The sequence below is a fragment of the Balaenoptera borealis genome (genome assembly GCF_965194805.1).
Source record: "Balaenoptera borealis genome assembly, chromosome: 1".
Lineage (NCBI taxonomy): Eukaryota > Metazoa > Chordata > Mammalia > Artiodactyla > Balaenopteridae > Balaenoptera > Balaenoptera borealis.
Genome location: NC_138860.1, coordinates 43,287,060 through 43,303,839, shown reverse-complemented (window position 1 = coordinate 43,303,839; position 16,780 = coordinate 43,287,060). Strand labels below are relative to the sequence as shown.

The window sequence follows — 16,780 nt, the reverse complement described above, 5'->3', positions numbered from 1 at the left end:
TTATACTAGCATCATTCAGCTAGAGAATCTATAATTGCTTGTTTGCTCTTTAGGCTCCAAATAATCACCACTCAAATGAGATCACAGATGTGAAAGGAAAAATACCTGAACGCACTTTAACAAGGGTAATGGAGCATTATCAGTAGTGTTTCCTCCTAAAATTTAACAGCAGCTAGATGTGTGTGATCAATGCTAAGATCAGCTAAATGAGCTCAACATAAGAGAGTAACTAGAATGTAACCATCTGAATTGACTTAGCATTTTTATTTTGCAACTTATATTTTTTACCCTAAAAAAAATCATCAAGTCAAATGGCACCTACATCTAGAGGCGTGACAAGAAAGACACTGTATACAAAGCTGGGTGCATCCCAGTAGGAGGAAGGAAGGTGAAAAGGAGGAGAAGAGGTGGGGAGGGACCCCAGGAGGGAGGGTGCAACTTATGCTACGTGTCTTTTCATCTCTATCCATCTCTGTGTATAACTGAATGAATAACTTAAATGAATACTAAGCTCAATGAAAAGATTAACATGTCTTTGTCTATTCTGGCAGTAATTCCATAAATACTTGTTTCAAATGAAGAAATGTTCAGCCAATCCTGGGACCCAGCAGGCTTATCATGCTATGGCTATGGCCAACCCAAGAATTTTAAAAAGCCAGAATTTAGAAAATGAACACCTGAAAATGGAGCTGTAGGCTGCCACCCATCAGCAATTAGTTTTCTGCACAGCTTACAGCCACTTAAGACTTGACTGGGTAGCTCATTGCCAACGATGCGTTAAGCATACAAGGATATATTCTCCTAGGCATCTCTTGCAACCTCATGTGATTTGCAGAGTTGGGCACTAGTCTGGAAAAACACAATAAAAAACCCTATAACCACAAGCCAGCCTTAGAGCTTAGTGAGCAATTCCACCCAGATCAACTTTAGTTTAGGAGCAGCCAGGGAAGCATCATTTCCTAGGACCAGACAAAACAAATTTCAGTTACTGTGTGGCATTTCGTGATCCCATCCATGAATGAAGCTTAATATGTCCCCTGCTGGGCGAAGTCTATATGGTGAACCAGGGATGGATGCAAAGGATGTGTTTTTCCCCTTCTACCTCATCATTCTTGCCTGCCAGACCAGGCCCCTTAGGGGGATGCCGTTGTAATACACGTCCCCACGCTCGGGAAGGTCCCCAAGCAAGTGTTCCCTCATCTTGGCTGTCAAATGATGGTATATGATTGCCTAACCCCAATGCTGTGGGGTTGGCACTGGATGCTGGATGAGCAGCTTATCTAAACCTTCCATTCACTTTGATACTAAATGCTAACTTTACCCTTGACTGGGCCATGAAATCACATTTCCACTACTGATAATTTCTCACTGTGAGCAGCATATTAGTTTGCTAAACATGGACAAGGAAAATTTCAGTACAACTGTCTTATTTTTTCGGCATCCAAAACCTATAAGCGTGCTAAACTTGTTTGTACTTATAATTAGATACAGAAAGATACCCAGTGCGATAAGACTAGAATAGGCTGTAATTTTATATGTGAAAAATCTCAAATGCCCTTTCCTTTGCCCATCCTTTCTGTGCCTATGGGTGACAGCAAACAGTGGTAGCATCAAAAAGTTACAACAGTTGTGAAGACCATAGAGCCCTTATGTGCTGGGCACGGGTCTAAACATTTGACATACAATATTTAAGTTAATCATTAATGCAGCTCTGAAAAGGGAGGGTTAGTATTAGTCCCCATATGCAGATGAGGAAAGTCAGACTCAGAAATGGTAATCATTGTCCCAAGGTCACACAGCAGGGAGGTGGCAGAAAAGTGATGCAATTTCAGATCTCGCTCACTTTAAAGCCACCAAAATTTTACCTCGAAGTTATACCACCAGTCTAACTGGGTAAATTGCTTTTCTGATTCCAATACCAATTCAAACTGCAAGAGCCAGCTAAACCCTTTGAAATCTTGATATCATCCTCAAAAGAAGGCACACACACACACAAACGTACGTTAAAGACAAATACTAAATGAATTCCCTGGCCCTGAGCTACGCACCTCCAATGACTGCCCTCACTGGACACAGAAATCAATGAAATATTAAGTGCAACATGACGGGCATTGAGCTAGAGTTCATGGTGGACAGCTGCACAGGTGACAAACCAGGCCCTGCAGGGATGCATGAGTCTTCAGAAACACCTGCAAGAAATGTCCAGCCCACTACGGAGGCTTGGCCAAGCAAACCGTTTGCAAAGTGTTTGGACCCTCTTAACCAGTCGATCGATTTTACAAAATGTTTCCACCAGGCAGCCAGTGGAGTCGCGGGAGAGTTCCTGGCTGAAAGGGAGGCTCACAGAGGGAAGAGCTCGGTGCCAGTCTGCCTGTGGAAGTGTTAGCAGAAGCATCTGTTGGTTGGTCCCCACTGGCCAAAAGGCGAACATTTGTTTTGCTGAAACAAACGCTTTCATTTAAAAACGTTTGCTGATGAAACCATCATCTGATATGAAGTTTTCTTCCACTCGGGTTTCTGGGGCTGTGACCTCCTCTCTCCAGCAGTATTACCCCTCTGAGGCCATAGCTGCTTTAACAACCTCTTCTTTGCTACTGACAGACGTTCTGATTTTATAACCATAATACACTCTTTGAAGCTGAGGGGATAAATATATTTAGACTTGCCTCACCTGGATAAATCACTTCTTTACAGAGAACTTAAAAAACAAACAAAAAACCGTACAATCTAAAAAGTAATTGCAAAATAGTTAAAAGATTAGTGAAAACAAATTCTTTCCTGTGACATTTGATGGAAAAGAAACCTCTACTGTTCTGTGCTTTTTCATAAAATTACAATGCAGATTTATGACTCTATTCATATTGTTTCAGTCTATTAACTGTCCCTAAATTGTTCTTAATTAAGCCCTTTAAAATAAACTCCAAGCAACTAAATATATTAAGAGAGAAGCAAATTAAAGTAAGTACAGGGACCTCCCTGGTGGCGCAGTGGTTAAGAATCCGCCTGCCAATGCAGGGGACATGGGTTCCAGCCCTGGGCTGGGAAGATCCCACATGCCACGGAGCAACTAAGCCCGTGCGCCACAACTACTGAGCCTGCACTCTAGAGCCCAAGAGCCACAACTACTGAGCCCGTGTGCCACAACTATCAAAGCCTGTGTGCCTAGAGCCCATGCTCCGCAACAAGAGAAGCCACCACAATGAGAAGCCCGAGCAACGCGACGAAGAGTAGCCCCCACTCACCACAACTAGAGAAGGCCCATGCACAGCAACGAAGACCCAACACAGCCATAAATAAATAAAAAAATAAATAAATAAATAAATAAAGTAAGTAAGTACAGATAAACTCCTATCGGTAGAAGCAACATCAGGGTACACCTTGTAATCCGTGCCATTGGGAAACCTCATCCACCATTTTGTATTGTTACCATGACTCTCCAAAGACACCGTCACGGGAATTCCCTGGTGGTCAAGTGGTTAAGACTCCACGCTTCCACTGCAGGAGGCGCGGGTTCAATCCCTGGTGGGGGAACTAAGATCCCGTATACCGTGTGGCGTGGCCAAAGAAAAAAAAAAAACCAGCAAAGACACCATCACCCATGCCTGTACACACTCAACATGAAAGTTAATGTTGACTGCTAAAACCAGAGTAATATAATTTACAGTTACTTGATGCTTTTATAACAATATTAAATCTAGAAACTCTTTATCTGTAAAACAATTTTACATTTAAGTCCATCACTTTGCACAATGTTTTTAATATTTGATGACTCAAAAGCCAACCCTTGGAAAAGGGATTTAAATTATACCTCCCCCATCACCAGTTTTGTTTCTTTCCATTTAGAAAATCCCTTGCTTTCTTCCATCCTTCCACCTCACAGGTGGTCTAAAACAATCTTAAAAAAAACCAAGAGTAGTACATGGTCTTAATATGAGTCATACTTTCCTATAATTGCTAGATGCATATTAGTAAGTTATATCAGAATAGAAAGTGAAAAAAAAAAACCACATGTTCTATGTCATAGATTATACACAAAACACTTTGTAATATATACTTCTGGCAAATCAAAAACAAAAATGTAGCTATAATAAACTACTAGAAAATGGTATAGAAATTCTTTAACCCTCCCACTTCCTCCTGTACAGAAGTGGACAAATACTCTTCTCTACCCCTCACTTACCTCACTGCTTCTCCTCAGCTCATTTTCCTTGGTCTGACTCGCCTGTAAGGTCTGTTCAGTTCTACTGAACTTTTCCTTAAACTCTTCCAATTTTTTTTCTAGCTGGTGCTTTACAGATGTGACCTACGAATAGAAAACAAAGCAAAGCTTCATTTTTATTTTCTTTACTTTTTAAATAACTATTTATTCTTAAAGAATAAAAAGGTCATGGAATATAAGAATTGATGCCATCTATTTTGGTTGAGACACACTATACGTCACAGCTTAATAAGGCCCTAGAAGTTGAACTTAAAATACCATCATGTCAAACTGTGACATTACTTGGCAGCAGCATATGCTGATGAAAAAGGCTGGGTTTGAGGAGGAAGCCACAAGGAAAACAATTAACCACAAAAAATAAAACTGCTAAATAGTAATAAACTAAATTTAAAAAATAAATAGTAATAAATTAAATTTTAAAAAATGAGATAAGAAACAACAAAAGTTGAGAAAACAAACTGGGAGAACATATTTGCAATAAATACAACAGAATAAAAACGGTATTTCCAAAATACAGCACATAAAGCATATCTGATTCAATATACAAAGAGGCAAGCCCATTTAAAAAAAGAGCAAAGGACAGAAACAGAAATGTTATACAAAAGATACAAATGGCAAATCACGTTCTGAAAGAAATAACCTCAGTGGTAATCAAGAAAGTGTGAATTGGGACTTCCCTGGTGGTCCAGTGGTAAAGAATCTACCTTACAATGCAGAGGATGCAGGTTCGATCCCAGGTCAGGGAACTAAGATCCCACATGCTGCGGGGCAACTAAGCCCATGCGCTGCAACTACTGAGCTCGCACCTCTCAACTAGAGCCCATGTGCCACAAACCAGAGCCTACGTGCTCTGGAGTCCATGCGCCACAACTAGAGAAGAGAAAACCTGCACTCCACAACTAGAGAGAAGCCCGTGCGCCATAACGAAGAGCCCTCACGCCGCAACAAAGACCCGAGGCAGCCAAATAAATAAATAAATAAATATATTTTAAAAGTGTGAATTAAAACAGTGATAACATTTTTCACTCCTTAGTTGGCAAAATTTTTAAAACCTGGACTATCTCCTATTAGGAGGATGGGAGGAAACAGGCCTCTTACAGCTGGTGTCAGGTGAACTGCTACAACTTTTCTGGAGGGCAATTTGGAAGTACCTATCACACGTGAGAACACATATGCCCTCAAGGCCATCAATGTCACATGTAGGAAGCTGTCCTACAGAAGCACCAGCAACACACACCTTTACCTGCCCAATGATACTACCAATGGTGCTACATGAACCTAAATACCCATCAGTAGGGGAATGACTAAATAAACTACAAAACATCTGATAAAAACAAGGCTCAGACACTACCAACAGAATGTTCCCTTTTAAACAAAAGTTAAAACAAAACAAAACAAAAATTATACATTTGCAAATGTATATTTTTAAAAGTCTTGGAGGACATCCAATAAATAGTTCATAACAATTTATCCTGGCACAGGAAAATTTTTTTTCTTTTTTCCCAACTTGGACAGATGGATAGATAAAGGAATGACTCTATTAGAACTTCAGATAATCCCTTGTACGTAAGAGATGTCAATAAATGTTGGCTCTCCACATTTCACCTGCATTCCCCCATCCCCAGCTCCTCTGCTACTAGAAATCAACATGTCCTACACTGCTATATCTTGCATTTGGGAATTAACCTGTATTTTTCATATAATGAGACAACCTAATTGGTAAATCCTCACTTTTAGAAAATAAAGAAATAAACACTAAGAAAATAAATATAACTCTGACAACAGGTGAATACCTGACATATTCAGCGTAAAACTCTAAAATGTGTCACCCTCTCAGGGAAAATGGGTGAAGTCAAGAAAAGAATGAATTGGGAATTCCCTGGTGGTCCAGCAGTTAGGACTCTGCGCTTTCACTGCTGAGGGCCCACGTTCAATCCCTGGTTGGGGAACTAAAATTCCACAAGCCTCAGGGCGCGGCCAAAAAAAAAAAATAAGAAGAAAAGAATGAATGACCACATTGCTTCTTCTGACAGTTTAAAGCTCTGGATATTTAGTGCTCCCGCATTGCAGATAGAGCAGGAAACTAAACAGACGGGACCCTGTCCTTGTGCAAAGATCTGAGTGATGGAAGGAAGATAATATTTTTTTTAATTAATTAATTAATTTATTTTTGGCTGCATTGGGTCTTTGTTGCTGCGCGCGGGCTTTCTTTTTAGTTGTGGTGAGCAGGGGCTACTCTTCGTCGCAGTGCGCGGGCTTCTCATTGAGGTGGCTTCTCTTGTTGCAGAGCATGGGCTCTAGGTGCACGGGCTTCAGTAGTTGTAGCACGCGGACTCAGTAGTTGTGGCACGCGGGCTTAGTTGCTCCACGGCATGTGAGATCTTCCCCAGACCAGGGGTCGAACCCGTGTCCCCTGTATTGGTAGGTGGATTCTTAACCACTGTACCACCAGAGAAGCCCCAGAAGATAATATTTAAATAAACAAATAACTCTATTATACGTCAGGTGATAGACCTTATGGAGAGAAATAAAGCAAGGTAAAGAAACAGAAAGTACTTGAGGGCAGGGGTCTATGTAGTGACCACGGGAAGATGTCATTCATAAGGTGACACTGGAGCAGAAGCCTTCAGAAAGTGAAGGCTCACACCCTACAGATCTGTTTGGGGACGGAGCACCCCCAAGAGCAAAGCCCAAAGCTGCCACTTGCTGGGTGTGTCCCCCCATGGCAAGGAGGCCACATGGACAGGTAAGCAAGGGGAGAGTGGGAGATGGGGTGAGCAGGTGAGGTGGTGGGAAGGCCACCTAGGCTCCTGCATACGTTTGGAAGGACTTGACTCTAACTCTGAGAAATGGGGAGTAACTGCAGACTTCTGAGCAGAGGAGTGACATGATCTGACCTACACTTGAAAAGACTCACTCTGGCTGCTGATTGAAAACACACTGAGGAGGAAGGGTGGAAGCAGGGACACCAGTTAGGATGCTGGTACAGAAACCCAGGTGAGAGATGATGTGTAAAGAGCTGGAGATGGTGAAAGCAGTCAGATCCAGTATAAAACATAAAGACAAACAGAGAAGTCAGGCTTATTCTTAGCAGGGAGGTATGTGGTACATGAAGGGTTTCTGGGGTGGCCAACAAGATTCTATCCTCTGACATATATAATGGTCACAAGAGAGGCATGCCTTATAGTAATTTATTGTTGTACATTTGTTCTATATAGATTTTGTGTTCTAACACACAAAAAAGTTTATACTATTCATATAATACACACATATACACATGCATGCAAATATACATATGCACAGAAATACACAAATACACGTGCACACACATGTGTATATGTGTGTGTGTGAATAAATAAAGGTAGAGCCAGCAGAGTTTTAATGGATTACTTTGAGGTGTTGAGAGGAAAAGAGGAGGTGAAGATGACATTGAGGTTTAAGCCTGAGCGATGTGAAGAACGGAATTACTATTTACCGGGACAAGGAAGACTAAGCAAAGAGCAAGGTCTGAAAAAAGCTGGAGTTCCATTAATAACATGTTTTAAGTGTGGGATGCCTATTACATGTGTGAGTGGAAATATCAGATGCACACCCACAAGTCTGAAGTTCAGACCAGACATCCAGTCTGGAGATGTAAACACGGGTGTCATCAGCACATGGATGATACAGAAAGCCATAAAAGCAGATGAGGTCATTTGTGCAGTGAGTGTTAAATAAGTAAATTATAATCTTCAGTGCTTTGACTATTTGGAAGCATAAATACTTGGGATAGCTCCCACCTGGTGGCATGACCAAGAACCACTGGAACGTCAGAGACGCCCACAGACCTTCAGATCTGAGATCCTCACTCACCGTACTCCTTCTCTAAACAAGAAAACCCAGACCCAGAAAGGTTCAGTTTGCTCTCCACTTTGATAAGTAAGGAAAGTGAGGATAGAGCTTTTTTTTTCTTTCTTTAAAGGTATCATATGCCCACTGTGGTATAGAAATGACATGTATTAAAAAGGGGGTGGTGGGGAGGTTACGGAGGAGGGAGAAATCAGTTAGCACCCTACTTTATCCAGTTCGGCCTGGAGGATGTTGTGCACGTTCTTGGCTTGCTGTAGCTCCTGGGTGAGCTTGGCTTTCATCTGAGTGAACTCTTGGTCCAGGGTTTGGAAGGAACGCTGTTGACGGGAGAGCTCCTAAAAAGCAAAAGACAAATGCATCAAACTGATGCTGGTTAACAAGGGAGATCCTAGGGCGAGACCCATTCTTCCTCCAGGCAATGCTCTCCTGTAAGAGCAGAAGATGATGGGAGCCGGTTTGCGACTACCTGATGATTGATATAGGCAGCCTTAGCACGGGTCCCGGGCATCAGATCCGGGTCTCTGAGCGGAAGAGGAAGGAGTCCGCCAGGAGAACACATGGAAACTGGCCTGTTCCCGCCTCATCCCCAACTTAAATGAATCACCTCTGTTCTGAAGTATCCAGGGGCAAAAGAGTAGAGCCGAGCTGTAGCCGGTCACAGCTCGGCTGAGAAATCAACACACTCAAAAATGGAGTTTAAAATGTCAAATAGCTTATGCCACCGACCATTGAGAATGACAGGAAGGAGATGCCACCAATTAACTTGGATAATCACACAGGGACACCACGTTAACATTTCCAGTCACTCTCATTGAAAGACTATAGACCCATTTCAAGGCTAACTCACCTGATACTGATACCAAGCCTTATGCAAGGGCATCTTCAGCCCTAATTTGTCTGCCAACTTCTTTCCCCTCCCCATCAATTACCTTCCTAATGTATTTGCCAACTCACAGCCTTTTAAAAACACCTGGTGAATGTAATACAATTTCCTTTACAACACAGAGTGTTTGAAATAAGAAATACAATCCTTTTCTACTTGGCATCAAATTTCAAACAAATCAAAAATGTGGATAAAAAAGAACATACTCAGTCCCTTCTCCAGGCAAAAACTAAAAGATGGAAAAGTGTGAAGGAAAATATAGTGCCTTTTCTGCACAAAGCATTTCCCCTCTAGTGGAACATCCCAAATAATGACAGACACTCCTCTTTTCAAATGATCAAATGAGGAAATGCCGACAAGAGCCCTCTGGACAAACTCCTCATGAATCCATTTACCTTACCTCTTGGAACTCTTTTTCTTTTTCCTTGATTTTCTGTTCCAGAGAACATCTGGCACTTTCTGCATTTTGACGCTGACAACTCAAATCTTCAGTCAATTTTTTCAGTTTTTGTTCCAAAGCAATACACTAACAACAGATTAAGACATTCAATACAAAACAAAATTATTCTTGGAAAGAAGCAAACATTTTGAATTTTAGAAAACATTAGTCCCATGATCTGGCTCAAGTTTAACATAGTGTTTTGACATTTTTATTTCATAAAAAGTTGGGTTTAAAACAATTAGTCAAATACCAAAACCACTACAATTATTTTAGCACACATAAAATTTATATTTGGGAAATATTAGCAAGGATGTAAAGCATTAGACCACTTAAATAAATACTTCATAACTTGTGCCATGAAGAAAGAAATCAGCATGTCTGAATAATGATTCACCGAATGTTTTGTTGCACAGGAATGAGAGGTTAAAATGCAGTGATGTTGACCTGCGTAATTTAGAGGCTATAAAATAACCAGAGGGTACCCATTATCTTCATATGATAGTGTTTTTCAAGCACAACAGATTTTGTGGGAAACTTAAATATTAATATGCATCTTTCCACAATGCTCCCACTATGCCATTTTAAATGTCTGGAGGTTCACAGCACGCCAAAGAATATCACAATGGGTTTTAACCAAGCTGCCAGAGGCAACACGAAGAACATGCATTTGCCTTTTTACATAGCCAGTTATCTTTTTTTTTAATTGAAGTATAGTTGATTTACAATGTTGTGTTAGTTTCAGGTGTACAGCAAAGTGATTCGGTTACACACACATACATATATGTTCTTTTTCAGATTCTTTTCCATTATAGGTTATTACAAGATATTGAATATAGTTCCCTGTGCCTTACAGTAGGTCCTTACTGTTTACCTATTTTATATATAGTAGTGTATATCTGTTAATCCCAAATTCCCAATTTATCCCTCCTCCCACTCTCCCCTTTAGTAACCATAAATTTGTTTTCTGTGTCTGTGAGTCTGTTTCTGTTTTGTAAGCAGGTTCATTTGTATCATTTTTTAGATTCCACATATAAGTGATATCAGGTGATATTTGTCTTTCACTGTCTGACTTACTTCGCTTAGTATGATAAGCTCTAGGTCCATCTATGTGGCTGCAAATGGCATTATTTCATTCTTTTTCATGCATAGCCAGTTATCTCTAAAATAATTTTTAAAACATGAACTACATCAAAATTTAGGATGCTCTTCTAAAATTAAATCTTCAAGTGTTAAAACCCATTCCTCTGATGCTTCCCTGTGGTGTTCAAATCCTTGAACTGCTCTACAAAGCAACTCTAACATCCCAGGAAAGAATAAGAACAACTCACATTAGTGGGGGAGAATTCCTGTTCCAAAAGAAATGTGCCCCAATTTGGCAAATCTCTCCACTAATGTATTTCTCTGAGACTCATTATAGTCCCATTTAGAACTATTAGAACTATTAGAAATTTAACAGAGAATTCAGAGGAAAAGAAAACGTTATATAAGACTTTCCTGGAAGACCAGACACCAACTATTAACTAACCAAAGATGAAAAGATAAAGCTGGTCTGATTTTGCAAATATCCTAACTTTAAAATACTGAATTCAAAAAGTAAAATATTGAGCAGTAGTTCAAATTAGTCCACTGCTTTGAACATTAAGACACCTTTGTCATTAACCTTATTGTTCTTGAATTTTTAAATCCCTAAGGAAAAGTATGAAAGAAATTATTTCTAATAATAATAAATATGAACTCAACAAATATGTCTAGCACCATGCTAGGCACTGGGGATATAGCAGTAAAAAACTCAGACAAAAATCATTGCCTAAATGATGGTCTAAAATTTTGACAGGGACTTCCCCAGTGGCACAGCGGTTAAGACTCTGCGCTCCCAATGCAGGGCGCCCAGGTTCAATCTCCGGTCAGGGAACTAGATCTCACATGCATGCCGCAACTAAGAGTTCACATGCCACAACTAAGGAGCCTGCGTGCCGCAACTAAGGAGCCCCTGAGCCGCAACTAAGGAGCCCCTGAGCCGCAACTAAGGAGCCCACCTGCCACAACTAAGACCCATCGCAACCAAATAAATAAATAAATATAAAAAAGTAAAATAAAATAAAATTCTGACAATTTTCAGGGGAAAAAAAAAAAAAAAATGCATGGCAGAGTAGATGAATGAACCCTTGGCACCCTCTGCTGGCACTCCCTCAAACTGCAACATGTTCCACTACAGGATCTCAGAATCAATCAATCAAAAAGAGACTCTAGGAGTAATTTATATTTTATTTTGATTATTTTTTATGCTGATATTTATGATGCACAATCCATGTGCAAATACCTGGCCACTAGGTGTCATGAATGCTCCATGATACTCTAAAAAAGGGTCCAGAGCTCAAGTCCTTTAAAAATACACAGCATATGACCCTGGAGACTCAGTGCTCTGGGTCACTGAGTTTTTAGCTGTAAAATACAGGTGCTGAAGTTCAGCTTTGCTGCCAGCCCCAGCACTGTGTTTCTACATGAGTTCAAACCTTGCATCCCACATGGTTTGTAAATACTTGGAAAAGAAGCATACGAGAAACAGCATATGTTCACTAAAGCACATGGTATTGATTTTGGCTAAATTAGCTCCATTTTATTTAATAGGTAGTTCTAATGGTACATCAGGGAATAGCATAAACAAAGCATAATCTGATTTCAGCAACATATTGGACAAGGTCGTATTATCTTTAGAGACAAGATGGAGAAAGGTGGACTGAATTTAGGTGGGTTTGAGTTTACAGGAAAAGGTGGACTGAGTTAGGTGGGTTTGTAGTTTACAGGAAAAAAATGGAATACAAAAAGCATTGAACGAATGAGTCTTAAGAACCTGGAGGGAAGTCTCCAATAGAAAGAAAGCCAGAGCTATGTTCTCCGCACTGTCCTAGTCAAAAATTCTAATTCATGATCTGGTAAGAAGAGACTTCATCAAATATGCTAGTCAGTACAAGGATTTGGTGACCTTGTCACACCAAAACCAACAAGACAAAATGTAAAAGGATAAGTATAATTTTCCTGTATGAGAAGGCATGACTTGGCAGAAATGCAACTGAAAATGAGCTTAATTGACAAGGAACTTAATTGATATAATAATAACAACTATTATTATAAGTTCACCATGTGCCAGGCACTATATGCTAAAACCTTTATAAAAGTTATCACAGGGACTTCCCTGGTGGTCCAGTGGTAAAGAATCTGCCTTCCAATGCAGGGGATGCGGGTTCAATCTCTGGTCGGGGAACTAAGATCCCACATGCCATGGGGCAACTAAGCCCATGTGCCACAACTATTGAGCTTGTGTACCTCAAAGAGAGAGCCCACGTGCCACAAACTACAGAGCCCACGCGCCACAACTAGAGAGAGAAAACCCACACACCACAACTAGAGAGAAGCCTGTGCACCACAACGAGAAAGAAACCCGAGCAGACCACACACCGTTAACGAAAAGATCCCTCATGCCTCAACAAAGACCCCGTGTGCTGCAACTAACACCCGATACAGCCAGAAAAAACAAGGAAAATAAATAAATAAAATAAATAAATATTTTTTAAAAATTATCACAAACTTTACAGCAATCCTATGACAAAGGCATTATTATTAACACCGTTTTATTGATTAGGACACTGAAGTTCAGAAGTTAATTAAATAGCTCCAAAGCAACACAATTGGGATGTAGTAGAGCCAGGGTTTGAATCCAAGTCTTTCTAACTTAGAAAACCAAGTTACAAACCCAGACTGCACAAAGAGAATAAATATATGGATCAAGGGAGGTCGTGTTCGTTCATACATCTAACCCATATTTATCAAGAATTTCTCCGTGCAAAGCACTGCACTAGAAGAATTCTAAAAATGAACCTGGACTACCACTTCCAGGTAGATGGAAGAGATGAACATTTCCCTATACCTCCCACCAAGAATAATCCAAAACCTTGCACATTACATTAAAACAAACATAAAAAAGCTCTGAAAAAAGAGAAGAAAGAAGATGAACAAGAGACTTTGGGGCCCAAGGAAAAACAAGACAGTGCTGAAAGAAAAAAACTGTTAACCTTTAGAATCCTATACCCTGCAGAAATATCTTCCAAGAGTGAAGAGGAAATCAAAACATTCCCAGACAAAAGAAAATTTAGAGGATTTGTAACTACACTAAAAGAATGGTTAAAGGATGTTCTCTAAACAGAAAGGAAATAATGAAAGAAGGAAATTTGGAAGGAATCATGAAGGAAGGAACAATAAGTTAATGAACAATAAACATATATACAATAGGCTTTCCATCTCTTCTTCAGTTTTCTAAATTATGTTTGACAAGTGAAGCAAAAATTATAACACTGTCTGATGTGGTTCTAAATGTATATAGAGAAAACACTGAAGAAAATTATACTATAAATGTGGGAGGGTATAAGGACAAAAAGAGAAGTAAATTTTTGGTAATTTATTAGCGTTGATAGAATGACAACACCAATAAACTGTGATAAATTGTATGTATATATACATTATCTAGAACAATCATTATAAAAGCTCTACCAAGAAATACATTCAGAAACACTGTCGATAATTCAAAATGGAATTCTAAAAAATGTTCAAGTAAACTACAGGAAGGCAGGAAAAATGAAACAGAAATGAAAAATGAAACAAATAAAAAACAAAAAATAAGATGGAAGACTTAAGCCATGACATATCAATAATTACATTGAATATCGGTGATCTAAATACACTAATTAAAAGACACATAGTGTTTCTAAAAGGGAATAGTGTTTTAAAAGAGTGGATTAAAAAATATGACCCAACTATACGCTGTCCACACAAAACTCACATTAGGCCTATTTTGTAAATTATAGTTAGGTCATACTTTTTAATTTAATAGCATAGATATGCTGAAAGTAAAAAGACAGAAAGAAATACATCATGAAACATAAACCAAAGGAAAGCTAGAGTGGCTATATTACTACCAGATAAAGTAGACTTCAGAATAAAAAAAATTACCAGAGACACTGAGGGATATTGCATAATGATAAGGGTCAATCCACCAAGAAGACATGGCAATCCTAAATGTGTATGGACCAAACTACAGAACTGCAAAGTAAGTGAAGCAAAAACTGATAGAACTGAAAGGAGAAATAGACAAATCAACAATTATGGGAGACTTCAATGTCCCTCTCGCAACAACTGCTAGAGCAACTAGACAAGAAATCAGGAAAGATACAGAGGAATTCAACAAAGAACATTAACCAACAGAAGCTAATGACACTTTTAGAACATTCCATCCAACAACAGAATATACATTTTTTACCAAGTGCCTGTGAAACATGTACCTAGATAGACCATATACTAAGCCATAAAACAAACCCCCACAAATTTAAAAGACCTGAAATCATAAAGTATATTCTCTGAACACAGTGGAATCAAACTAGAAATCAATAACAAAAAGAGAAAAGTCTCCAAACCCTTGGAAACTAAACAAGGGATTTCTGAATAATCCATGAGCCAAAGAGGAAGTTTCAAGAAAAAAAAAATTTTTTTTAGTACATTAAAGAATAAAAATTAAAATACAATATGTCAGGGACTTCCCTGGTGGTGCAGTGGTTAAGAATCCTCCTGCCAATGCAGGAAACACGGGTTCAAGCCCTGGTCTGGGAAGATCCCACATGCCACAGAGCAACTAAGCCCATGCACCACAACTACTGAGCTTGTGCTCTAGAACCCACAAGCCACAACTACTGAGCCCGCATGCCACAACTACTGAAGCCCATGCACCTAGAGCCTGTGCTCCGCAACAAGAGAAGCCACCACAATGAGGAGCCCATGCACCACAACGAAGAGTAGCCCCCGCTCCCCGCAACTAGAGAAAGCCCGTGCACAGCAATGAAGACCCAACACAGCCAAAAATAAATAAATTTTTTTAAAAAATTATTTAAAAAAATACAATATATCAAAATTTGCAGAGCACAGTTAAAGCAGTACTGAGAGGGAAGTTTGTAGCATTAAATGTCTGCATTAGAAAAGAAGAAGTCTCAAGTCAGTAGGCTAAGCTCCCCACCTCAACAACCTAGAAAAAGAAGAGCAAAATAAACCCAAAGCAAGCAGAAGGAAATAACAGAGAGGAAAAAAAAAAAAAAATCAATGAAATTGAAAACAGGAAATAGAGAAAAATCAATGAATTAAAGAGCTGACTCTTTGGTAAGATCAATAAAAGAGCAACAAAACTGACAAATTCCTAGCAATACTGACAAAGAGAAAAATAGAGAAGACACAAATATCAGAAATGAACAGGGAATAAACCTGACCTACAGACATCAAAAGAATAAGGAAATACTATGAACTCCACATACACAAATTTGACAATTTAGATCAAATTTCCTCTAAAATCACAAACTAACCCAACTCATCCAATGTGAAATAAATAATTTTAATAGCTGTGTAACTATTTTAAAAATTGAATTTATAATTTTAAATCTCCCAAAAAAGAAATCTCCAGGCCCAGATAGTTTCACAGAGAATTCTACCGAATGTATAAAGATGAAATAACACCAATTCTGCACAATCTCTTCCGAGAAGAGAAGGGAATCCTTCCCAATGCATTTTATGAAGCTAGTATTACCTCTGATACAAATACCAGACAAAGACAGTACAAAAAGAGAAAACAGCTGACCAACATCCCTCACAAATATAGACACGAGAATCCTTAACAAATTATTAGCAAATAAAATTCAGAAATATATAAAATGAATTATACACCGTGACCAAGTATGGTCTATTCCAGGGATGAAAGACATTCAAATATCTGAGAAGCAATCATTGTAACCCATCCTATTAACAAGCTATTATTTTATACAACTACATGAATCTATAATTATCTTAAAATAAAAAAGATTAATTTGGAAAAAAAAAAAAAAGAAACAGCCTGTTCCCAGGAAGCAAATAGAAGATACAGGTCTACCTACTACAGTGGTTTTTACCTAGAGATTTTGTTAAAGGTAAATTCCATAGGCCCACTTCAGACGTGAGTCTAAGAAGATTAATTCTGCAAGGTTCTCAGTGATTCTGACAATTAGCCAAGTGTGGGAACTACAAGAGCTAGAACATAAATAACGACAATAAAAGGGTCATAATGGGGATGGAAGCCAGGAGAAAAGACCTCACCGCACTAAGAGATGAGAGAAGGAGCTCACGGGATGTAGAGCATGTCAAGAGTATTCCAAGAGGCGGGTGTGCCAAGCAGAAAGGCAAATGTGAGCAGAACACTGACCCAGACAAAGATTAGGTTCAAGAAACACCAAATAACTGCAGTTGGTCCTAGAAGATAATTCGTTTTGCTCTACGCTTTTCTCCATATAGCACACTATCTACGTGACTGGTACATCTACGT

General features: G+C 39.2%; 1 protein-coding gene across 1 annotated transcript in view; it reads right to left on the bottom strand.

Moving 5' to 3' along the window:
• CENPF (centromere protein F) overlaps positions 1-16,780 on the bottom strand; it is a 77,229-nt gene that overhangs the window by 45,594 nt on the left and 14,855 nt on the right. Inside the window, exons 8-10 of the mRNA XM_082398957.1 lie at positions 9,352-9,477; positions 8,275-8,403; positions 4,181-4,303 (exon numbers count right to left, since the gene is read on the bottom strand). Of these exons, the coding sequence (XP_082255083.1) occupies positions 4,181-4,303; positions 8,275-8,403; positions 9,352-9,477 (378 nt within the window). The remainder of the gene's footprint in view (positions 1-4,180; positions 4,304-8,274; positions 8,404-9,351; positions 9,478-16,780) is intronic.